This window comes from Carcharhinus amblyrhynchos, chromosome 31, assembly GCF_965287045.1.
Source record: "Carcharhinus amblyrhynchos chromosome 31, sCarAmb.v2.hapA, whole genome shotgun sequence".
Classification (NCBI taxonomy): Eukaryota; Metazoa; Chordata; class Chondrichthyes; order Carcharhiniformes; family Carcharhinidae; genus Carcharhinus; species Carcharhinus amblyrhynchos.
The window spans coordinates 5,160,151-5,186,528 of record NC_137354.1 but is presented as its reverse complement, the minus strand read 5'-3'; the positions used below and the strand labels follow the sequence as shown (position 1 = coordinate 5,186,528).

Here is a 26,378-nt window from a genome sequence, read left to right as displayed (position 1 = left end):
GTGTTTGGCATTTGTGGGAACACGTCAAGGGATCAACATCAACCCTTACATCAACTCAGTATCTTATAGAGGCCCGGAAAGGTGGGAGACATCACAGGTCTTCAGTCAAACACCTTTCATCTGAAACCAGGGTGCCATTCTCCCAAAAGATGTCTATGCATTGTCCCCAGGGGAAAGCTACTGAAATTCCCACTGGGAGGGTCAGTGCGATTCAGTTTGTAAATTAACCACACTTACCAAGTTTTTTTGGAGTGGAGATCTAAAGATGCTGGCAAGACTGGCTCCTCAGAGGTCTCAGTGTTAAGCTGAAGGTCTCCCCCCCCCCATGGGCATCACGACTCCCTCCCACAGACTTGGGTAACACCCCCTCAACCCTTGACCCCAAAGGGGCAACCTTCCCCCATCACTCTAATGTCCAGGTTACCCCTCCCACACCATGCAGGCATGAGGGTGACTTGCATTCCCCCCCCCCCAGTCCATCCTTGTCAGCATGGGGGCATTACCACCCCCCTCCAAAGTGAGTCAAGTTCCACTATAGGCGCCCCACACCTCCTTCAGAAATCCCCTTCAGGCCCTGCCTCTTAACAGTGCCAGTGTGCGAGGGGGCAATCTCAGAGTTCTGCGCGGCCGTGCCCCTGACCACCCGGGGGGCCTCAATGGCCCCTGAGTACCCCAGAATGGCCACCACCACGATTGTTCTCCTCCGTTTGTGGAGACCAGTCATGATTTGTCCCGCTGCGTCTCCTCACTCGGCGCAAACTGGATTACGTCGGGGTGTGGGGTCTGGGAGAATCCCAAACAGGGTTCTCCCCAGTGCCAAACACCCTATGGCCCCTCCACCGTGCAGTCCCAGTGTGATCTGTGCAGCTGGAGAATTGTAGCCCTGATGTCAATGTAATACCTGCCACTATAAGGCAGGAGCACACAAGTGGATATAACAATGGGTGGCACCGTGGTCAGGATGGCTGCCTCACAGCGCCAGAAACTCAGGTTCGATTCCAGCCTTGGGTCACACTGTCTGTGTGGAGTTTGTACATTCTCTCCGTGTCTGCGTGGGTTTCCTCTGGGTGCTCCGGTTTCCTCGCACAGTCCAAAGATGTGCGGGTTAGGTGGATTGGCCATGCTAAATTGCCCCTTAGTGTCAGGGGGACTAGCAGGGTAAATAGATGGGGTTGTGGGAATTAGGCCTGGGTGGGATTGTGGTCAGTGCAAACTCGATGGGCCGAATGGCTTCCTTCTGCTCTGTGGGGATTCTATGATGATTCAATAACAGGGATACAAAGAACAATTATAGCACAGGGACAGGCCCGCCAAACCTGCAAGGACCATGCTGCCTGACTTAACTAAAACCCCCTACCCTTCCGGGGACCATATCCCTCTATCCCCATGCTATTCATGTATTTGTCCAGATGCCCCTTAAAGCTCACTAACGTAACTGCTTCCACCACCTCCCCCAGCAACGAGTTCCAGGCACCCACCGCCTTCTGTAAAAAAAACCTGCCTCATACGTCTCCTTTGAACTTTGCCCCTCGCACCTTAAAGCTCTATCCTTCATTTATTGATACACCTCATGTGATACACTTCATTTTTATTTCTAATGTAAAGGAAGGAAATACAACCCCTTCCCCTGAACAACAAGATGAGGGTCCTTTTATAGCCATTTATCTGGAGCTTGATAAAATGGAGACTCCTTTGCAGAAGTTCTAATAGGGAGAGTCAGCAACACACTTGGAACAGTGCGTTTGAATGAAATCTGTCCTTGTGCTTGGCAGTGCAAAGTGGAACAAGGCTACTCCCCAGAGCTGACACATGACTACGGGTCCATTGAACACGTCAAGACTCCTTTAGCTTTCCATTTCATGCTTTGAAAGCATGACTCTGAGAGTTTTTGGCTCAACAAGCCACAGTAAGCATGTCCAGAGGGGTTATTACTTGGCAACGCCAGGATCGTGAGTTAACTCGACCTGACAACGATGCAACTGTGGTCTTTTCAGACTTTTCTTTGGAGCACACAGGGCTGACGGCTCAGCTATTTACGTAAGAATAAAGACCAGCGCACGTCATAGTTTCTCCAGGATGAACTCAATTCCAGTGAACTTGATTCTTTTTCCCCCACCAAGCCTGGCTTCAGTGCCTGTGGGTCAGGAAGCTCAAACCAACTGAACACAAATGGTTTTAAGATAGGGGAGACTCAAACTATCCCTGCTACTGCCCAGATAAAAACATCAACATCACAGAATCCCTACAGCACAGAAGGAAGTCATTTGGCCCATCGAGCCTGCACTGACCACAATCCCACCCTATTCCCGTAACGCCACATATTTACCCAGCTAATTCTCCCGAAGTATGACCTATCCATCTAACCCGCACATCTTTGGACTGTGGGAGGAAAACAAAGCACCCGGAGGAAACCCATGGGGAGAATGTGCAGACTCCACACAGACAGTGACCGAAGCTGGGAATCGAACCCAGGTCCCTGGTGCTGTGAGGCCGCAGTACTAACCACTGTGCCTATCCAGGAGGATCAACAGAGGAGCTTAAGTTTTGGGATAACAGAGGTAAGGAAAGGATTGGATGAAACAGGAAGGGAAGGTTAGAGAATGAAAACCATCCTTGTTTCAGAACAGAATCCTTTACTCGTTGCACAATTTACAGGAGGTCAGGTAGAAGTGCGAGTTTCTATCGCTGTGACCAAGGTTAAATCGAGGTGATCCGCCACTTCCCTTACTTTTAGTTTGAGTGTTCCTTCTGAAAGTCACAGGGCATATGTGTGCAGTTCAAATGGGACTGTGAGGTTAGCCAATGCAGCGTTGCGTCTGAACACATTGCGAGCACAGCTAATAACTGCTGCTCCAGCCCACCCCTGTGGAGAAATCTACCAGATGGCAATCTGCTTTCATTTCCCCAAGACTTACTTTGCAGGCAGACGCCACCTGTGCAGTTTTTGGACTCCAGCACCGACCCAATGCAATCCTTGCCTCCGTTTCTGGGCGAGGGTTCTGTGCACTCACGGCTCCTCCAGTGGGTGCACTCGGTATTACAGGCCGACCATTTGCTCCAGTCTGTCCACCCACCGTCAACTGCATTGCATGGGAAAGGACGAAAGAGAATTGAATGTTGGCTACAGGCAATGATAGTCTTGCTCGAGTCAGATCATGCACAATTTCCACACAATGACGTTAAATTTACAGCACAGAGAAAGCTCATTTGGTCAAACTGGTTGACACTGCATCATGTGTCTCCTCCACACTGTCTTCATCTAACTCCATCTGCATAACCATAAAACTCCTACAGTGTTGAAGAAGGCCATTTGGCCCATCAAGTCTGCACTGACTCTCTGACAGAGCCTCTCTGACCCAGGCTCTACCCCCATAACCTCATGTATTTACACTGCTAGAGTACAATGTTTTGAGAGAAACAGTTTCTCCTGTTCATGCTAAATTGAACCTAGTGTCAGGTATATTAGCAGGGTAAATGTGGGGTTACGGGAATAGGGCCTGGGTGGGATTGTGGTCGGTACTGACTCGATGGGCCAAATGGCCTCCTTCTGTACTATTGGGATTCTATGAGCAGACAGCGTAGATTCACAATAACTGACATAAAAGCTGGGGGAAGAGCAGGGGAATTTTACGATGGGTAAATTTGTTGAGAAGTGGAACGTGGGACTAATTGGTAACTTTCTCAGACAGCTTGCGGGTTGCCAACCCTCCAGAGTCAGCCTGGAATCTCCAGGAATTACGGATGTGTCCAGGATACTGCTGTCTGCGATCCTGGAGAAAAACCACCAGGGCAGTAAAATATTGTATTTCCTTTGTCATTTTCTTTGACCATTTCTCTTTATCAGATATAGAAATATTGAAAATGATGGGGTTGGGGGCGGGGAGGATAGCGGATGGGGAGAGGGGAGCGGGTGGCGAGGAAAGGGTGATATGGTACCGCCAACTGGACCAACCATGTAAGTACTACGGCAACAAGAGCTGGTCACAAGCTGAGTGTTCCCCAGTGAGCGACTGACCTCCTGACTCCCTAAAGCCTGTCCACCATCCCCAAGGCACAAGTAAGGAGTGTGGAGGAATACTCTCCATTAGCTTGGACAAGTACAGCTCCCAACAACTGGAGTACGGTGTGCAGTTCTGGTCACCACTTGATTGGAGGGACGTGGTTGCACTGGAGAGGGTGGGGAGGAGATTGACCAGGATGCTGCCTGGGCTGGAGGGTCTGAGCTCTCTGAGGGAAGATTGGATAGACTGGGGCTGCTTTCCTTGGAGCAGTGAAGGTTGAAAGGGAACCTGATAGAGGTGGATAAGATTATGAGGGAGATAGATAGGGAGTTAATGTCTGGAACGAGCTGCCAGAGGTAGTAGTAGATTGGGTACAATTTTGTCTTCTAAAATGCAGCTAGACAGTTATATGGGTAAGATGGATATAGAGGGATACGGGCCAAATGTGGGCAACTGGGATTAGTTTAGGGGTTTAAAAAAAGGGTGACATGGACAAGTTGGGCCAAAGGGCCTGTTTCCATGCTGTAAATCTCTATGACTCTATATCCATTGTATCACAGAAAGGGGACGGAGAATTATTACCAATGATTATGGCAAGGCAATAATATGTCTGAAAGAGAGTCTACCGTTAACACTGTCAGAAACTATTTCAACTCACCAGGGCACATGGTGGTGCAGCCAATCTTCTGAAAGGGTTGCCCTTCACAGAAGGAGCCGCCGTTGAGTGGTGCTGGGTTGGTGCACGTTCGTGTCCGCTTCTGCCAGCCTCGCCCACACCGGTTGTTACACGAAGACCACTCTGTCCAGGTGGACCACCCACCATTTACTACGGGGGGGGGGGGGGGGGGGGGGAGGAGAGATTGGACAAAAAATGGTTAATCGATAAAAGTAGCAGATAATTAAAAATAATCATTTAATAATACAAAGCTGGCAACAACTTTGCCAGTTTCTTTCTGAAGTAAGAAGTTTCACAACGCCAGATTAAAGTGCTAAAAGGTTTATTTGGAATATCAGGTGATGAAGGAGCAGCGCTCCGAAAGCTTGTGATTCCAAACAAACCTGTTGTACTTTAACCTGGTGTTGTGGGGCTTCTTACTGTGCCCATCCCAGTCCAATGCCGGCATCTCCACATCTTTCTGAAGTGAATGGCGTTGGTCATTAAATTATTGTCAGATACGGTTCGAACCACCCAACAGCAAACTACTCCAATCCTTTTTTTGTTACCCAAGTAGAACATGATGTAACAGACTGTTGAAAAAGGTCATTATTCAATAAAACCCCTTCAAGATACGGACAGTGCAGATGAAGAGGCCATTCAGCCCTTTAATCTGGTCTGCCATTAGTTCACAGCTGATGAGTATTACAGCTCACACCTTGGTTCCACAACCTTTCATCGCCCTTACTTAACAAATAAAATGATCAATCTCAGTTTTGCCGTTTTCAATGGAACCCCAGCCACAACAGGTGGAGAAAATTCTAGATCTCTGCTGTCCTTGATATGAAGATTTCTTTCCTGACATCACCCTGAACAGCCTGGTTCTAAATTTTTGGTAATGATCCTTTATTCTGAGCTTTCCTGACCAGAGTAAATACAAGTATTTCATGTTATTTACAGCATAGGAATAGGCCATTCAGCCCAACTAGACCGTGTTGGTCCTTATACTCCACATGAGTCTCCTTTGACCATTCTTCATCCAACCATCATCCATTCCTTTCTCCCCCCTGTCTTTATCTAGCTTTCTTTAAATGTATCCATGTTACTTGCAAAATATAGTTTCTAGTTGCCCTATCAAATACTCCAAAGGTTCATCATCTGTGTAACAGGAGCGAAGAGTTACTACCAGCACTGCGTCACCTTCTCAAAGAAGCAGAAATCTGCATGAAGACTGGGATCAGTAGCTGGTTGAGTATCTGGGTGGCAGGGAAAGTATAAGTTCTGTTATTAACATCTATTCAATCTTAGCACTTCACATAATACCTACCACCGATGCACCTGCTGTTAAGACTGCCTCAACTCCACTGCCCAATGAATCAAAGGATCTCTACAAGGCAGAAGGAGGCCATTCAGCCCATCGAGCCCACACCAACAATAATCCAACCCAGGCCTTTCCCCTTATCTCACGTATTTACCCTGCCAATCTCCCTGACACTAAGAGACAATTCAGCATGGCCAATCCAGCTAACCTGCACATCTTTGGGACTGTGGGAGGAAACTGGAGCACCCGAAGGAAACCCACCCACGGGGGGAACGTGCGGACTCCACACAGCCATAGCTACCGGCGAGAATGGAGAATTCGGCGCTCAGCCAAACCTCCATTTACAGCGGCGGGAATGGAGAATCCCAGCTGTGGGCGAAGTGGGACATTCCCGGCTAGTGAGTTCCACCTTCTGAAAACAGGATATAGAAAGAAGTGCATGAGAAGATTTAGAATCAGGATTGAGAGCGTACAGCCATCAGGAGAGACTGAGAACTTGCTCTTTCCCCAAGAAAAGAGGAGCCTGAGAGGTGACCTAAATGAGGTGTTTAAAATGATGACACAGACAGTCACCTGAGGCTGGAATTGAACCTGGTTCTCTGACGTTGTGCTAACCACTGTGCCGCCCCACATCACACTGGACATGCTCAAGGGGTTGGCTCTTACTCACAGATAGTAAGAGATTTGCCTACATCAATAAACTCAGATTGATGTGGTTTTTTGTACCAGACTCTTGTTGGCAACTCTGAAACCTTAAGAGTGGGACGGGGCACTCTGTCCTATTTTTCTATCCGGTTATCGGTATGCTAATTCCCTTGAATGGACTCCTATATAAAGAACGATGTGCACCTTCTCTGGGAAATAGTAGTCAAAAGGAGGAGCCATTCAGACACAGGGTACGCAAGGCTGTTGGTCATATCAAACAGCTGGGTGCTTTTCCAGTCTAAGCCTAGGTGTTGCCTAACATGTCAGCATCGTAAAATGCAGCATGTAGTAATTCTGAGCCTACCGCTTTCAACTCTTTAACAAGTAAATTACAGATTATTAACTGCACTATTACAATTGTTTTAGATGCTGGCAGGCAGGCAGTAAGGGCAGATCTTGACTTTATGCCGTTGTTACAGCGAGACAGCAGCTTGGCCTGTATCTCTCACCGAATTTTAATCTGGCTGGGCGGCACGGTGGCACAGTGGTTAGTACTGCTACCTCACAGAGCCAGGGATCTGGGTTCAATTCCAGTCTCGGGCGACTGACTATCTGTGTGGAGTTTGTACATTCTCCCCATGTCTGTATGGGTTTCCTCTGGGTGCTCCAGTTTCCTCTTACAATCCAAAGTTGTGTAGGTTAGGTGGATTGGCCATGCTAAATGGCCCCTTAGTGTCAAAGATGTGTAGGTTAGGGGAATTGGCCATGCTAAATTGCCCCTTAATGTCAAAGATGTGCAGGTTAGGTGGATTGGCCATGTCCAATGTTTGAGTTTATGGGAGGAGGGATGGATGAAGAAATTGGTGAAACTTGATGGGCTGAGTGGCCCCCTTCCGCATTGTGGGGTTTTATGGTGGGCCACAAATTACATGCAATATACACGACAGACATTTGGCCCATCTAGTCTGTACTGGCATGTATATTCCACGTGAGTCTCCACCCATTCCACCTACCTCATCAACATATCTTTCTATACACTTTTCCCTTGTCAACTCATCTTTCACAGAGGGAAGTACATAAACTATTCACCTCGAGCACTTCCTATGGTTGCAAGTTCAACATTCTATCCACTCTCTGAGCAAAAAAAATCTTGTTATTTCTTTGTTGGATTTATTAATAACTAATCTTGTATTTATGGATCCCAGTTTTGTGGATATGGGATTCAGTCTGGCATAACAATCTACTTACTGCTCTCCCTTGTGAGCAGAACTAAGCCTCAGCTTCTTCATTGAATCTACAGTGCAGAAGGAGGCCATTCGGCCCATCAAATCCACACCAACCACAATCCCATCCAGGCCCTCTCCCCATAATTCTATGCATTTACCCCAGGTAGTCCCCCGATACTAAGGGCCATTTTAGCACGGCCAATCCACCTAATCCGCACATCTCTGGACTGAGGGAGGAAACCGGCGCACCCGGAGGAAACCCACTCAGGCACTGGGAGAACATGCAAACTCCACACAAACAGTGATCCAAGCCGGGAATCGAACCCAAGTCCCTGGTGTTGTGAGGCAGCAGTGCTAACCACTGTGCCACCGTGCAGTCCCATTACACTACCAGCTCTCTCCTAACAACCCAATTCCCTGACTCATCGACACCTTGACAGGCTCATCAGTTCATTCCCAGTGAAACGTAACAACCTCTGCTCAGCTGAGTTGCTTCTTCTGCCTCCCCCTCATATTAAATACCTCCCCCCCAAACCCTACATCCCCAGCCCTGCCCTCAGCAAGATAGACGCAGTACAAATCCTTAAATCTGTCATCAGAAACAGCAGATAAAAATGTCCAAGTGAAATTTGTATTGCAGGTTAAGCACTGTGAAGGAACAATTATACTGGCACCATTAAACTTCTGAGGCTGGGAATTGCTAAGTGTGAAATTACAGGAACAACGTTTTAATGAAGTGTCTTTGCGCCCCATTTTAAAGGTGATGTTGTTCCATTAGGATAGCAGGCAGCGAGAAATCAAAGCATACGTGCTGCGCACTACCATTCCTCTAACCCTTCTCCCCGGCCAATAGATTTGATTTGATTTGATTTATTATGTATTGGCATACAGTGAAAAGTATTGTTTCTTGTGTGCTGTACAGAAAAGCATACTGTACATAGAGAAGGAAAGGAGAGAGTGCAGAATGTCATGTTACAGTCATAGCTAGGGTGTAGGGGAAGATCAACTTAATGCAAGATAGGTCCATTCAAAAGTCTGACGGCAGCAGGGAAGAAGCTGTTCTTGAGTTGGTTGGTAGGTGACCTCAGACTTTTGTTATCTTTTTCCCAGTGGAAGAGAGAATGTCCGGGGTGCATCGGGTCCTTAATTATGCTGGCTGCTTTGCTGAGGCAGCGGGAAGTGTAGACAGAGTCAATGGATGGGAGTCTGGTTTGCCTGACAGACTGTTCACAATCCTTTGTAGTTTCTTGTGGTCTTGGGCAGAGCAGGAGACCATACCAAGACTGAGGGATCAGGACTTATTTCTGGACCAGAAACACTCAGAGTGTTGAAGAGTTTTACAAGACTCTTGGAACTGCACAAGCTAAGAACGGGTCAAAAAAATGAATGCAAGTTTCTTTTAAGCAATAAATATATTACTCTTGACGCAATAATGTCAGGTAAGCCCAGGCCAACTCAGTATTTGTGTGAAGCATTTGATCCGGACAATGAAAGGGAGTGCCCATTCATTGCCTGTTTGCCTGCTGCAGTCAAGCCAGTTATTAGATCTTTCAGTACTAGAGTGACAGCAGCAGCATGGTAAGACAGGACACATCGAGACCTGACAACAGTACATCAAGCAGCTCTCAGGAGGCTTACCGTATACAACCACAGTGGCAGTGGTACTGCGTCGCTTGGCAACAATGTTCTTGGCCACACATGTGTAGTTTGCCGTGTCGGAGAGGCGGGCTTGCTTGATGATCAGGTTATGGTCGATTGTGAGGAGGAAGTTGGAGTCTTGGACTGGATTAATAACGTCATCATTCTTCAGCCATTCCACCTGAGGAAGACAAAGAAGCAGTGTGATTAAACAGCAGCGCCAGGCTTTCTATTCAGGATCCCTGGAGCTTCGCCACATTGTCACCGAGACATGTTTAATTGTATAAATCGCAGCAACGCCTGGAATGTGGAATAAAATAAGATATAAGAGCAAAATTAGGCCATTCAGCCCATCCACTCCACCATTTGATCTTTTGATATGCTCCTCATCCCCATTTTCCTGCTTTCTCCCCATCAAGCTTTCACAATTAAAAATCTCTCGAACTCCTCCTTAAATTTACTCACTGTCCCAGCTTCCACCGCACTTTGGGGTAGCAAATTCCAAAGATTCATAATCCTTTGAAAGAAGTGGTTTCTCCTCAACTCTGTTTTAAATTGTTACCCCTTGTCCTAAGACTATGACCTCACGTTCCGGAATGCCCCACAAAAGGAAGTATCCGCTCCATGTCTACTTTATCCATACCTTTTATCACCTTGTACACCTAATCTGGAATTAGGAATCTGCTGATGCCGATTGTTGGAAAAACCCACCTGGTTCACTAATGTCCTTTCAGGAAGGAAATCTGCTGCCCTTACCCAGCCTGGCCGACATGTAACTCCAGAGCCGCAACAATGTGGTTGACTCTCAACAATAGAAGCTGGCCAGCCAACTACGCCCATGAGTGAATGATTTTATAGAAATGTAAGTGTAGCAAAAACCCACATGTTCACGAGTGGATACTGCGTGGCTGGCTCCTAAAGGCTTTTCAGGCAAGAAGGGAAAGACCTGCATCATGAGTACTCTTTCACCCATTAGTGAGAAGTGTTGACCCACTGCTGGACACTGAGAACATAGGAGCGAGTGCACTCTTAGGGGAAAATTCTTGGGGGTCTGGTTCTCCGGGCTTTCGAAGGAGGGACACACGCACGCACGAAAAGAAACAGTCCAAGCACAATCATGAATCACGAGATGAAGGAAGTATTTGTATTTGCTTGACGGTCGCTTGTAAAAGACCTGACCTCAGAGCTAATCGATACCTCACCGAGGCCAGTGATCTGTATTTTACCCGCGTGACCTTTCACCCATGTTACGGAGTGACTGAACACATTCATCTCAATCGCCCTTTCCTCTCCTCACTTTCCTGTCCAACATTATTTAATCGATAGATTTAAAGGTATCATTTCAGGTCCATGTTTATCAAATGATATTAGCTGCTGGCTGCCTGTCTGCAGTTCCCAGAGAAACTCAGTGAAGCGTTGCAACTTAATCTGTGAAGGGCAAAGAATCACTTAATCCGGAGGCAGAGAAGGAAGCTCAGTAAGCAAAATTCTATTTTCATTAGGTTTAATGCATTTCTAATTAATTTGTTTCTTTTCACACAGTTACAAGTGTTCACTGATTAATCGCGCTGACCTCAAGAGGTTCTTATCCCCTTTAATCTTCTCTCGCTACATTGACTCTTATTAAAATGAACGTTAATAAAACTGGAGCCATTCAACACCTTCCTTTTCATGCATAAAGGTCTTGCCTTTTTTGAATTTATCTTTAGAGCGATACCGCGATTTGACAAAATAACCTAATGCTGCCAACAAAACTGGCCTTGAAAGTCATTCGGGGAATATTCCAGCTGCAATGGGGCGGTTTAAAGAATGGGAGCGGCGAATGATTTCTTGAAACGGGCACAGAGCTGGCTCCCTGCAGGTCGCATCAGAGCCTCTGACCCACCACATCAGTCGGTGCTGACGTTTCGGTGCGGGGTTCGGTGCAGAGGGGCGGCACGGTGGGTTAGCACTGCTGCCTCACAGAGCCAGGGGCCCGCATTCAATTCCCAGCTTGGGTCACTGTCTGTACAGAGTCTGCACATTCTCCCCATGTCTGCGTGGGTTTCCTCCGGGTGCTCCAGCTTTCTCCCACAGTCCGAAAGGTGTGCTTGTTAAGTGGGTTGGCCGTGCTAAATTGCCCCTCAGTGTACCCGAGCAGGTTTCCTCCCACAGTCCAAAGATGTGCAGGTTAGATGCACTGGCCATGTTAAATTGCCCCTTAGTGTCCTGGGAGGGATAGAGGGATTAGCGGGGTAAATATATTAGATTATGGAGATAGGGTCTGGGGTGGGATTGTTGTCGGTGCAGACTCGATGGGCTGAATGGCCTCCTTCTGCACTGTAGGGATTGTATGACTCTATGACTATGAGGTGTCGGAGTGTGGCGACTAGGGGATTCTCACAGTAATTTCAGTGCAGTGTTAATGTAAGTCTACTTGTGGCTAATAAATAAACTTTAACTTTACTTTGAGTTTTTAACATCAGGTTTCACTTTTTCAGGAACCTGCTTGAATCTCACGATTAGCAAGCGTAGAGTTCAGCTCCCCGAGGAGTCATTGTACCCCCGCCTGCCGCACAGAATTAAAAGATGTCCTTTTCAGGATGGGGCGCTCGCTCGCTTATGTGTAGGGGTGGGGGGGGAGGAGAGACGAGCCACTTATCCAGAAACAAACGTGACAAGCCACAGAGATTACCATCACCAGAGCTCCAGTTTCTGAGCAAACCACCCAAACAAATTGAGCTCCGCAGACTGTCCACATTTCTTCTTCCCTCCAACAGCGGAAGGTGCTGGAATGAGAGGAAACTCCAATCCGGATTTGTAAACCAGCTCATTCTACATGTGTAAGAAGTCTCACAACACCAGGTTAAAGTCCAACAGGTTTATTTGGTAGCACGAGCTTTCAGAGTGCCGCTCCTTCATCAGGTGAGTGCAGGATTTGGTTCACAAATTAATTTATTAATTGGGTCTGTGTCTGTATATGCCCTGTTTGTGAAACAAGTCCTGCACTCACCTGATGAAGGGGCAGTGCTCCGAAAGCTTGTGATTCAAAATAAACCTGTTGGAATTAACCTGGTGCTGTGAGACTTCTTACTGTGCCCATCTCAGTCCAATGTCAGCATCTCCACATCATTCTAAATGAGTTGGCACCCCTGTGCTAAAACAGCAAAGACAGGGATTTCATCGAAGCACAGAATCCCTACAGTGCAAAATGAAGCCATTCGGCCCATTGACCACAATCCTACCCAGGCACTATCCCCCATAACTCCACATATTTACCCTACTAATCCCCCTGACATTAGGATCAATTTAGCATGGCCAATCCACCTAACCTGCACACCTTTGGAGTGTGGGAGAAAAGCGGAGCACCTGGAGGAAACCCACGCAGACACGGGGAAAATGTGCAAACTCCACACAGACAGTGACCCAAGGTCGGTAATCAAACCCGGGTCCCTAGTGGTGTGAGGCAGCGGTGCTAACCACTCTGCCACCGTGCCGCCCTTATGGACACTCCCATGTTCACTACCAATTGCCATTTCTCCTATCGCCATCTCACCGGTGGGTCTAGATTTTAACCACTGGCATCAAAATGAGACCAATGGGGGAAACACTTGGCGATTTGGCGCTAGTGGGTCCAGAGTCAAAGGAATTCAGGCTGCTGCTTGGCAATTGTTGCAATTAACAGCATTGTGGCTCAACTACAGTACAGGAAATGCAGTGATTCAAGAAGGCAGCTCACACCACCTTCTCAAGGGCAAGTAGGGATGGGCAATAAATGCTGGCGAGCCAGCAACGCCCATGTCCCATGAATGAATCAAAAAGAAATTGGGCCTGGTAGTTGGACCCAAAAGGTCAATGCTGGTGTTAATGTTCCACACGAGCCTCCTCCCATCCTACATCACTGACCCCACATCATATCCCTCTATTCCTCACTCCCTTCTGTACTCCAGCCTCCTTTTAAATGCGTTGATGCGATTTGCCTCAGCTATTCCACGTGGCGGCGATTTCCGCACTTCTGCTACCTCAAGAAGCCACCCTGAATTGCCCTCTGGGTTTATTGGTGATCAAGTTCTATTTATGACCTCCAATTACAGGTCCATTCACGTATTGAAGGGGTTTCTTGACACCTACTTCATCAAACCTGTTCACAGCCCGTATCAAATTGAACCCCTGCATCTCCCCACTCAGTTGTATCTTTTCAAGAGACAAGTTTCCTAATAAATACATCCAATACTTTCCCATCAATCCTCTTTACACTTTCTCCAAAGTCTTGTTATTGCCAATGTCTTGGTATCCTTTTGATAATAATGGAGACCAGATTGCGCTAACACACAAGTTACTAATCAGGGACTGATGGTCAGGTGGCTGTTGTATCTCTACGTGTGGGCACCGTACCTCGGCTGGTGGAACTCCTTCGGGAGGCCGACACTGCAGTAGAACCTCGTGTTCCAGAGACACATCTGTTCCCAATGGTTCCTGCTCAAAGTTCTTCCTGAGGTCTGGGTAGAAAAACAAAGTCAGATTGAGACTTGGTTAGATTAGTGCTCCTCACAAAGTAACTGGTCTTTTCCTGCAATCAAGGTGACTCATTGACACCAAAGGCAAAATCCTACGGAAGCTGGAATCTGAAACAAAAAGAGAAAATGCTGGAAAATCTCAGCCTCTGTGGAGAGAGAATAGAGTCAACATTATGTGTCTGGATGACCCTTTGTCAGAGATTACGCTTTGGCACACCCAGAGGGTCTTTCCACTCAGGCACTTGTTGAAGTCCGGGAGCTGTTCAGGGACACAGGCCAGGGTGAGGTTGAGTTACAAGCAATTGTTAGCCCTTGTTGAAAGAATCAACTGCTGATTGAGTGCTAAGGGAAGGTTGCACTCTCAGATGTGACCTTAAATCAAGGCCTCATTTGCCTTCTTGAAGAGATGTAAGAGATCCCGAGGCACTGCATTGAAGGAGGACTGGGGAGATCTCCTGGTGCCCTGGCCAATGTTTATTCATCACTCAGTCAACAACACAAAGTAAAATGCACTGGGGAAGGGTCATCCAGACTCAAAACGTTGGCTCTATCCTCTCCTCAGAGATGCTGTCAGACCTGCTGAGATTTTCCAGCATTTTCTGTTTTTGTCTCAGATTCCAGCACCTGCGCATTTAGTCTTAAAAAAAAGTACACTTATCTGGTCATCAACATATTACTGTTTGTGGGAGCTTGCTGTACACGTATTAGGCTGCCGGGTTTCGTATATTACATTGTTTACACTTCAAAAATAACATGTTGGGTGGGTTGTTCCGGCCGTCCCCACCCCCAAATGGGAAAATCCCGTCTGAGGTCAATGGACCTTTCCATGATCTGTGTCCCCACCCACTCCGATTCCTGGGAATCGGGCGGGACAGGAAAATTCACCCCATTGGCTGAAGATGGTCCCGGAAAGCACTATATAATTTTGTTATTCCTCCAAGGGTAAGAAGTACAATCCTCTGTGACACAGCAAGATCCCACAGTAGCGGTGTGCTGATGGCCAGCTTTGTGCTAGTGACGTTGGTGCAATAATGCAGACTGCGAATCCTGACAGACGCATCTCTACACTTGAAGCTTGCTCTTCGAACACCGCTGAATTTCTAATCAATGTCGAGAGGAAGAACTGGAATAAATAGACTGGAAAAGGTTGTTCAACAGCACATCAGCCAAAGACAAATGGTTCACCTCCAATAACGTTATGCTGAGTTTGCAGCATTCTCCGAACTGCATGCTCAGATCAGACACACGAACAAATCAGAAAACAAATTCAAATTGAGATAAAGAGGTGGAAAACAGCCCGTACAAATCCTGCAGGAAGGGAAGGAGCCGGACACAATGGGATGATGGTAAGGAGTTACAGATCCTGGACAGATAGACGCAGTGATGTCCCAAGTACCAGGTCCTGATGTCCACCTCAAATCCACACTTCTGACACAACTCCCCAGGAAACAACTCACTGACTCCGAGCCTTCAACCAGATGTAGAACAAAAGATCCTTTCCCAGGGTTTAGACTGAATCCGCCACAGGTTTAATTCAGAGGCTGGAATTTTACAGGAATGCTTTCCCTGATTCCGGGGGCGGACGAGGCTCAGGGAACAGCAATCTCCATTGGCCTTGGGTGGGATCGGGCGGATGTGTTCCACCCACAGTCTCTCGTACAGCTTCAACAAAGGAAACCTTTTTGAAGTAGAGATGGGCCACATTACGCGCAACAAGTGACTGCGATGGAAGAATCCAATCAAACTGATCCTGCAGATTCGAGCTGGTTTATTGTAAGACACTTCCTCAGCACTACTAACCTACGAGGAGCTTCTGTATCAAAGTATTCCAGCTCTCTCTATGTACGGGATGTCGCGTGTTTAACTAGCAATTTCCTTATTAAGGTAACTGCCATATATTGTGACTAATAGTGTGTGGCCAGGGGGCTGACTGCAACAACAATTACAACAACAACATTCGCTGTAAGAGCAATTGCATCAATAAGAATCAAGCATGCTGGGAACTTTGGTCAATCTATAATTAAACAAAGATGCTTGTTAGAAGGCTACATGACCTGGCCTATGAGGTGTGACTTGACACAGACCAAATAAGGATAGTTGTTTGGACTATGCTGGACATGTTGGAGCTACTGTTGGTGAGGCTATGTACCTTACACACCGCTTGGTGTAAACGTTTGGGACTTGTTAATGAGTAGCTCCTGATCCAACCATGTGAATAGTTTCTGATTTGATCATTGGCTGAGTGCCAGAGAACTTTCTGGAAAGGTGTGAGAAGTTTAGGATAAAGAGATGGTGTTTCAGCCTCTTGCCTTCATTGGTGACTCAAGACCCACCATCGCAAGTGTGCCCTGAAGGAACATCTTCAGAGAAGAACAACGAGGACATCGGAAACAGACTTGGCCACTTTGTTCTGAATCGGGTAGATCGGTGTGGTATTATCGCTGAACTATTAATCCAGAAACTCAGCAAATGTTCTGGGGACCCAGGTTCGAATCCCAGCACAGCAGATGCTGGAATTTGAATTCAATTTTAAAAATTTCTGGAATTAAAAACCTATTAATGACTGTGAAACCACTGTTGATTGTCAGAAGAACCCATCTGGTTCACTAATGTCCTTTAGGGAAGGAAATCTGCTGTCCTTACCTGGTCTGGCCTACATGTGACTCCAGAGCCACAGCAATGTGGGTGACTCTCAACTGCCCTCCAAAGGGAATGGGCAATAAATGCTGGTCTCAAGCCAGTGACCAATAAAAAAAAAATCAGTTTTCAGTTAAAGAATTAAAGTTTAGTTGAAGGGTTAAAGTTAAGAGTTGAAGTGTCAGAATTAAAGTATTGCAACTGTTGTAAAGGTTGATGAGTTTGGTACCTGAAGTGTTGAACAAACAAAAGTTAATTTAAGAGGATTTGAATTGACTCTTGTCCTTTGGTTTGTTATACTAGACTAAGTACCTGGAAGGAGATTTAAGTTTAAAGATAACAAGTCCATTAACACAGAGGAATCTCCAAAATGCACTTGAGTTGTTACTTCCTCAAAGTACTGGCGACGCCACAGTGTCCAAATGTCTAAGAGGTATAACGCCTTACGTTCACATCTTTGTCTCCATCTCCTTTCTCTCTGCAGAACATCCCCCACCCATCCCCAATCTTTTAGATCTTAGTAACTGACTCTGCATTCAGCTCCTCCCATTGTAAATATGGGCGGCATGGTGGCACAGTGGGTTAGCACTGCTGCCTCACAGTGCCAGGGGACCTGGGTTCGATTCCCAGTTTGGGTCACTGTCTGTGTACATTTTCCCCAAGTCTGCACGGGTTTCCTCCATATGGTCTGGTTTCCTCCCACAGTTTGAAAGACGTGCTGGTTAGGTGCATTGGCCATGCTAAATTCTCCCTCAGTGGACCTGAACAGGAGTGTGGCGACTTGGGGATTTTCACAGTAACTTCATTGCAGTGTTAATGTAAGCCAACTTGTGACTAATAAATAAATAAGCCAATAAACTAAACAATCTCAATTTCAATTTGTTTTCTGAATTTCTAATCGCCTTGTACATCTCGTCTGAGCTTCTGGTTTGAAGTAACTCATTACAAAAGATTATTAGAGATGTAAATAAGACACTGAATAGAGAAAACTAACAGAGATTGAGTAGAAAGGTGAAAAATCAGCAGGAGTACAGTCCGGAGAAGGTGCAAAACAGAAAAGGAAGAACTTGCCAATAATTTGAAGACAGCAGAAAATAGTAAATATTTTAAATGAATGCTTTATCCGTGTATTCACTCGGGAAAATGTATGCTTCCTCCCAGCAAGCTACAATCAATGAATTTGTTAGACAAAAGATGGACATCATAGACGGGGAAATCGATCTTAAAATAGATAAACAAACCCCCCGGGACAGATGATATTTATCCCAGAGTGCTGGAAAGGACTAAGAAGTCAATTTGCAAAACACTAACAGTCATTACTGGGGAGGCAGAGGGCACTGGGAAGGATCGGAAAGAGACTGAAGAGGCCAACGTAGCCAAAAGGGAGACAGCGGCAGCTCCAGGTCCAACTAATCTACCTTCACCACCACGTAGACCAATGGAATTGAGGAGTTTGAGGACAGTCTGTATAATAACAATGGAATGAATAGTAACAGGGGAATTGCTTCTTCACCAAACTCCTCGATGACTGAGGGGTTGATAACCTCAAGTGCACGGCGGGGAGCCCGCTGTGGTGTAACCATCGCTTCCAAAAGATTGTTTTCTGATCAAAAGTTGTGCCAAGAAAGATTTCTCAGTTAAACTCCAAGCTGTGAGGATTCAGTCTAAATCCTGGGGATGGGTATAAAAACTGGCTGGGGCCTAGGAAACAGCGAGTTGTCTTTGGTTGGGGCAGGGGAGTCATGTCGAAACTGTGCAGGTGGAGATGGAGTTCAGGGCTTGGCACTGGAAACTCTACTGTGCTGTTAACCTGCAGAGAAAACGGGAGGATTTTGTCTCAGGATGGAGGGCAGGCAACTGCACTCCATCGAGAAGTTAACACTTCTTGAGATGTGGGGGATCTGAGGGGAAACCGGCAAAAAAGAGCAGAGTGAATCACCGACATTGCTGTCACCCTCTGCTCAAGTTCCACTCGCTCTGAGCCTTGGCAGAGCAAGGGAAAACTATGAAACAACCACATTAGTTCAAACATCCAAAAGAAAGGACCAACGGACAGCACTGCGAGAATGCAGCGAGAGAGGAAGGAGCTTTTTATCACAGTCTGTTTTGTAACGTATCTCCCACGTTTCCAAATGGTGACTTTTTCTTTTAACAATTACCCGCAACATTCAGAGATAAACCTGAGGACGTGACCATGTCAGCTCTTTATTCAGCAGTCTGCCTTACACACCCTCAACAACTGCAGTTGTAAAGAAAACATTTTCTTTTAGAGTGGATGCTGGGAGTCGGGAGAAGGGGAAGAAAGGTGGGAAGTGGGAAGTAAATCGATGGGGAGGAGACTTGTGGGCTGAATGGCCTGTTTCTGCATTGACATCCTGTGTAATATGTTTACAAAGCATCGAAAGTCAGGCCTTAAGGATACAAAAGGCTCCTTATTACCATAGTCTTTCTCCCAATTGCTGCCTCTATTCTGATTAGGCTTCACGGCAGCCTCGCTCTGCACCCACACTCATTCTCCATGACCGTGAGAAGTCAGGTGGCAATTCGACTGCAAGCGTCATCGCTACCAGGTCTCACACAGAATTTCACAGATGTGCGTATTGTGGAAAAACTTCAATGCATTGACTGCGGGAACCCAGGCTTATTCCAACAATCACCCCCCCCACCGCAATCCTTCCCAGCCTAGAAGGTGCTGAGGCCAATTTTACAATGCGCCCATCCCCACCTGGCTGAGACCAGTGGCACAGTGGTTAACATGGCTACCTCACAGCGCCAAGGACCCGGGTTCAATTCTGGCCTCAGGTGTCTATGCGGATTTCTCCCCTGTCTGCCTAGGTTTCCTCCAGGTGCTCTGGTTTCCTCCCACAGTCCGAAGATGTGTAGGTCAGATGGATTGGCCGTACTAAATTCTCCCTTAGTGTCCAAACATGTGCAGGTCAGGTGGATCAGCCGTGCTAAATTTGTTGGGTTAGTACTTGCGGTTACGAGGATAGGGTTTGAGTAGGATTGTTGCTGCCGCAGTCTCAATGGGCCGAATGGCCACTTTCTGTCGGGATTCAATAAGAGAAAGCTTTGTTAGGCTTTGAGTGAGTGTTTTCAGTTTAGATCAGTGCGCTGAAATGTATTCCACGGGACAGTGCTGTAACTGGAAGCGCTCTGAGTCATCGGGAATTTAGGGGACACCTGGGAGTGATTACTTGCCACTAATCTGGTTGAGAGGTTCAGCTGATGTCATCAATAGCAGGAGCAAACGGTGAACGGTTTATCACCGTCAAGTGAAACCTGAAATTAGATTGATTGGAGCTTTCTAATCACTCCCTGGCATTCTGCTCCGATGCCGTGTTATATATTGCTTCCATTCCATTTATGTATTCAGAGTACATTTACATTTTTGGTTATTTTTCTTCCTGCGCTGGAGAAAGTGGCGGAGTTGACATTCTGAAATGAATTTGAAATAGGAACGGGTCCACAAGTGTTCAGCGAGGAAGGGACTGGGTCACTGAGGCCCAGTAGCTGGTCTGTTACCTTTTCTGATGTGGTCACCACACCTTCAGAAGGATATACCGGACTTGGGAAGGGAATGCAGTGTCGGGAGTTTAGCAGAGGGAGTTAAACTACAAGGAGAGATTAAAAACATCAGGATTGCATTCCCAGGATATTAGAACATCAAGGGGTGATTTAATCAAAAGTTTCCAAGGTAATTTTAAAGGAACAGATAGGGTGGATAGAGGGAATGTTTATTTATTAGTGTCACTAGTGGGCTTATGTTAACACCGCAATGAAGTTACTATGAAAATCCCCTCGTCGCCACACTCTTGTCACCTGTTCGGGTATACTGAGGGAGAATTTAGCACGGCCAATGCACCTAACCAGCATGTCTTGGGAGTGTGGGAGGAAACCGGAGGTCCCGGAGGAAACCCATGCAGACATGGGGAGAATGTGCAGACTCTGCACAGACTGTGACCCAAGCCAGGAATCGAACCCGGGCCCCTGGTGCTGAGAGACAGCGGTGCTAACCACTGTGCCACTGTGTGTGATTGTGTGAAGCAGGGCCAGAGGAAGGGTCCAAATACTGAGACAAGATCATTCACAAAGACAACAGGGAGAGGTACTACAGGTTCCTTTTTTTTTAAGTGCTTGTTAAGACATCAATTTCAGACAGTGAGGTGTGTGAAACCGCAGGTATACTCACAGGCAATGCGGACAAAAGCTCTCCTACTCTTTGTCGTGCCTGAAGCGCTCCAGGCAACGCACTGGCACCAGAAATCTTCCAAACCAAAGAGTTCTTCCACCTGCTGCCTGGAGACCTCGATGTGAACTTCCCGGACCACCAGCCCTGAACAAGGAAAGAAGACAAATTGACAGTGAAGCCAGGAGGAGTGATCTGGAACAGTCTGGTGGCCGTTCGCTAACAGGATAAATATTGCCCCTTTTTGTTTTTGAAACTGGCCTGGTTTCCAATCCTGCAATTTCTTTCTCTTTAGTCCTCTGCTGGGCAGCATCACTCATTTTGACTTTGCTCTCATTTGGGGAGATGATGGCTCAGTGGTATTATCACAGGACTATTAATCCCGAAATTCAGCTAATATCCTGGGAATCCGTGTTCGAATCCCACCACGGCAGATGGTAGAATTTTAATTCTATTAAAAAAAATTCGGAATTAAGAATCCTCTGATGACCATGAAATCATTGCCAATTGTTGGAAAAACTAATCTGCTTCGCTAATGTCCCTTTAGGGAAGGAAATCTGCTGTCCTTACCTGGTCTGGCCTACGTGTGACTCCAGAGGCACAGCCTTGTGGTTGACTCTCAACTGCCCTCCAAGGGCAACTAGGGATGGGCAATGAATGCTGGCCAGCCAGCAATGCCCATGTCTCCCAAATAAAAAAACCCCACATGTTTCCATGTCTGATTTCAACCTTGTCACAACTCCCCCACTGATACATTTTGACACTGTTAGGTGTGTTGAGGCAGAGCCCCTTTAAGGGAATGGGTCAGGTGACCTGGGGTGTGGGGTGAGTTAGTTGGGAACAACCCTGAGTGGGTAGTCAACGTATGGAGTGTAGAGCAAGTAGACTGAGTAAAGCCCATAGGAGCAGATTTAGGCCACTCGGCCCATCGAGTCTGCTCTGCCATTCGATTGTGGCTGATATTTTTCTCATCCCCGTTCTCCTGCCTTCTCCCCATAACTGCTGATCCCCTTATTAATCAAGATCGTAGTAATAAAGACCTGCGTTCTTTAATACCCGGCCGTGAAGTAGTTCTTGAGGAGACCCCTCGGTACCAAGAGATCCAACAGTCACAGATAGACTAATGTTGCTAGGCGGGCAAGATGTGCCAAGTTGTTTTGTGAGCATCAAGATCCCTCAGTGGACACGAATGGTCAACTATTTTCAATAGTAGGGACTGAAGGAATCATGCTGGTTCGGGGACTGGGAAGTCACACTGTTCCTTCCTGGGTGCGCCTGTGATCTCCAGCACTGATCCAGTTAGGGTCCGTTGATAACAGGCAGAGAACTCAAGACACAAGTAGTTGCGCCAAGACACACATTGCTCAAAAGAAATGGGATGATATGTTTCTTTTAATTCATTTGTGGGACGTGGGCGCCGCTGGCCGGGCCTGTAATTGTTGCCCATTCCTAGTTGCCCTTGAACTGAATAGCTTGCTAGGCCATTTCAGAGGGGCAGTTGAGAGTCAACCACATTGCTGTGGCTCTGGAGTCACATGTAGGCCAGACCGGGTAAGGACAGCAGATTTCCTTCCCTAAAGGACATTAGTGAACCAGATGGGTTTTTCCAACAATCGACAACGGGTCATCAGTAGATTCTTAATTCTAGATTTTTTTAAGTTGAATTCAAATTCCACCATCTGCTGTGGTGGGTTTCGAACCCGGGTCCCCAGTTTCTGGATTAATGGTCTCGCGATAATATCGCCTGGCCATCACTGTTTTATAAGGGCAGAAGTGCTGTACCTTCTAAATCTCAATGAAGCATTCTCGGGTGGATCTACGTCCTTTTAGAGCCATGAAATGTAATTGTTATTAATAAAATGTTCTATTGGTGCCTGGTTTGGAATGAGGAGAATGGAACGCACTCGTCAATTTTATATTACACAGCGGAAACTACACGCCATTTCGAGATTGCACCAACATGAGATGTGGAATGTTATTTCCGTGTGGATTAGATGTCCTATTAGAATCATTAGGTTAATGGCCACTAATATGCCATCGAGAAAGGAAACCAAATCACAGCTATGTCACTGCGCGATGTGATACCTCTATCTTTTCCTCAAAGCAGCGATCAGCCTGACTTCACCTGCCTGCTTATACACACCAACTTACCGTTTGTCACAATGCATTTTGGAGAAAGAAGGAACTGTACCGTTGGAAGTGGATATTGCAGATGACACCTGTGTCCTCGTATATATTATATATAAATGGATATTGAATGATAGAACAGGCTCAAAGGGCCAAATGGCCTACTCATGCACTATAGGGAGAGATAAAAATGGGTCCAGAGAGGCAATTTTTTCACACAGAGGGTGGTGAGTGTCTGGAACAAGCTGCCAGATGTAGTAGTAGAAGCGGGTACAATTTTGTCTTTTGAAAAGCCTTTAGACAGTTACATGGGTACGATGGGTATAGAGGGATATGAACCAAATGCAGGCAATTGTGGCTAGCTTAGGGGTTTTAAAAAAAGGGCAGCATGGACAAGTTGGGTCAAAGGGCCTGTTTCAATGCTGTAAACCTCTACGACTCTACGTGCAATGTGTCCAACAGGACTGATGTTTTGACTATGCGCTCCAGGCAGCGAGCATTACCCATGGGCCACACACATTCTTTCATGGGATGTGGGCATCGCTGGCAAGGCCAGGATCTGTTGCCCATCCCTAATTGCCCTTGAACTGAGGGACTTGCTGTGATCATTTCACAGGGCAGTTAAGAGTTGACCACTTTGTTGCTGCTCTGAAGTTAGACCAGGTCAGGAGGGTTGACCTCTGAACCAGATGGGTCTTGAGGACAATGAAGATAATTTCATGGCACCAAATTCTTGAGGTTACATTTCAGTTCCAGATGTCTATTGATGAATTAAATTTCAATCCCACCAGCTGGCAAGGTGGGATTTGAACCCAGGTCCCCAGAGCCTGGATCTCTGGATTACCAGTGCGATGACATTACCACTACACCATCAGCTTCTCCTTATTACACTGAGTCATTCAAGTCTTCTATGAATGGTCTGCTTTGTCTGTACATGCACAAGAAACAATACTTTTCACTGTATACTAATACACGTGACAATAATAAATCAATGGGGGCGACACGGTGGCACAGTGGTTAGCACTGTTGCCTCACAGTGCCAAGGACCCAGGTTTGACTCTCGGCTGGGTCACTGTCTGTGTGGAGTTTGCACATTCTCCCTGTGCCTGCGTGGGTTTCCTCCAGGTGCTCCCGAATCCCCCCCCACAGACCAAGATGCGCGGGTTAGGTTGATTGGCCGTGCTAAAATGCCCCTTAGTGTCAGGGAGACTATAGGCCAAATATGTGGGGTTATGGAGATAGGGCCTGGGTGGGATTGTGGTCGGTGCAGACTCAATGGGCCAAATGGCCTCCTTCTGCACTGTAGGGATTCTGTGAAATCAAATTAAATCATGCAGCTCATGATTCTGTCCACCATGGATAGGAAGTCAGGAGCAGTGAGTGTGCCAGATTTCCTGATCTGTCCCCTCTTAAGAACATAAGAACATAAGAAATAGGAGCAGGAGTAGGCCATCTAGCCCTTCGAGCCTGCCCCGCCATTCAATAAGATCATGGCTGATCTGTTGTGGCTCAGTTCCACTTTCCCGCCCTCTCCCCATAACCCTTAATCCCCTCTCTTATCAAGAACCCATCAACCCGCTTCTTAAAAATATTTAGCGAGGCAGCCTCCACCACTTCAACGGGCAGAGAATTCCAGAGATTCACCACCCTTTGAGTGAAGAAGTTCCTCCTCAACTCCGTTCTAAACCGCCTCCCCTTTATCTTGAGGCTGTGCCCCCTAGTCCTACTGTCTTTTTTGAGCGGGAAGAGTCTCTCCACCTCTATCCTATCCATCCCATTCATCATCTTATACGTCTCAATGAGATCTCCCCTCATTCTTCTAAACTCTAACGAGTACAAGCCTAGTTTATTCAGCCTCTCCTCATAGCTCAATCCCCTCAACTCCGGTATCAGCCTCTTTCACTGCTCTGTGTTTGAATCTCTCATCGCTCCAGCCGCAATTTCTCCCAGACAACAAGATAAAAACAAAACACTGTGGATGCTGGAACCTGAGACAAAACCAGAAAATGCTGGAAAATCTCAGCAGGTCTGACAGCCTTTGTGGAGGGAGAAGATAGAGCCAACATTCCGAGTCTGGATGACTCTGCGTTAAAGCTGAAAGCAAAGAAAATTGGACAATGTTTGCACTGTGATGACGGGGGTTACTGTATTGGACACAAAGGAAATGTAAATAGTGATGAAGAAGGCTGAGAAAGCAGGTAAAAGTGGCCATTCAGTATCGGGGAGGGGGGGGTTGGTGGAGGTGGAGGTGGCATAGTGGTTAGCACCGCTCTCTCACAGCGCCAGGGACCGAGGTTCAATTCCAGCTTGGGTCACTGTCTATGTGGAGTTTCTCCCTGTGTCTGCGTGGATTTCCTCCGGGTGCTCAGGACTGCCCCCCCACACACTCCAAAGATGTGTGGATTCAGTTGATTTGTCTGTATAGCACGCAAGAAACAAAACTTTTCACGGTATGTTAATACATGTGACAATAAATCACATCAAATCAGTAGCAGTGAGCAGAGGCTGTTACAGAGGTGGAAATAGCAATGACACAGACATGTGGCCAGAAGCTTGTCTCGATACAAAAAGTCAAAAATATGGTAGTTATTTCTCACATAGCAAGATCCTGCCCACAACAGTGAGATGATTTGATTTATTATTGTCACATGTATTAGTCTACAGCGAAAAGTATTGTTTCTTGTGCACTATGCAGACAAAGCATACCGTTCATAGAGAAGGAAAGGAGAGAGTGCAGAATGTAGTGTTACAGTCGAAGCTAAGGTGTAGAGAAAGATCAACTTAATATATGGTAGGTACATTCAAAAGTCTGATGGCAGCAGGGAAGAAGCTGTTTTTGAGTCGGTTGGTACGTGACCTCAGACTTTTGTACCTTTTTCCTGATGGAAGAAGGCGGAAGAGAGAATGTCTGGAGTGTGTGGGGTTGTTAATTATGCTGGCTGCTTTTCCGAGGCAGCGGGAAGTGTGGACAGAATCAGTGGATGGGAGGCTGGTTTGCGTGAGGGATTGGGCTACATTCACGACCTTTTGTAGTTCCCTGCGGTCTTGGGCAGAACAGGAGCCCAGACCAAGCTGTAATACAACCAGAAAGAATGTTTTCTATGGAGCATCTGTAAAAGTTGGTGAGAGTTGTAACTGACAAGGCAAATTTCCTTAGTCTTCTGAGAAAGTAGGTTTGTTTTTTAGTGATAATGGGTTAATTGAGGAATGCTTGCTTAGGAGACAAACAGTACAATAGAACCTGCAATATAAACCAGCACCAACAAAGAATGCCTTGATTTAATGTGTTCACTGAAAGACATCTTCTGACGATACAGCCCATATGCAGCTCTGCTCTGATGTGTCAATCCTCGATTATGTGCTTGAATCCCAAACTGGGATTTGAACCTCCAACCTTTCGATTCAGAATGCTACCAACCGGGGCAATGTGACATAACCCAAGC

General features: G+C 46.6%; 1 protein-coding gene across 1 annotated transcript in view; it reads right to left on the bottom strand.

The window, feature by feature from the left end:
* unc5b (unc-5 netrin receptor B) overlaps positions 1-26,378 on the bottom strand; it is a 93,097-nt gene that overhangs the window by 52,372 nt on the left and 14,347 nt on the right. Inside the window, exons 3-7 of the mRNA XM_080215584.1 lie at positions 20,812-20,955; positions 13,861-13,964; positions 9,487-9,667; positions 4,660-4,827; positions 2,916-3,080 (exon numbers count right to left, since the gene is read on the bottom strand). Of these exons, the coding sequence (XP_080071710.1) occupies positions 2,916-3,080; positions 4,660-4,827; positions 9,487-9,667; positions 13,861-13,964; positions 20,812-20,955 (762 nt within the window). The remainder of the gene's footprint in view (positions 1-2,915; positions 3,081-4,659; positions 4,828-9,486; positions 9,668-13,860; positions 13,965-20,811; positions 20,956-26,378) is intronic.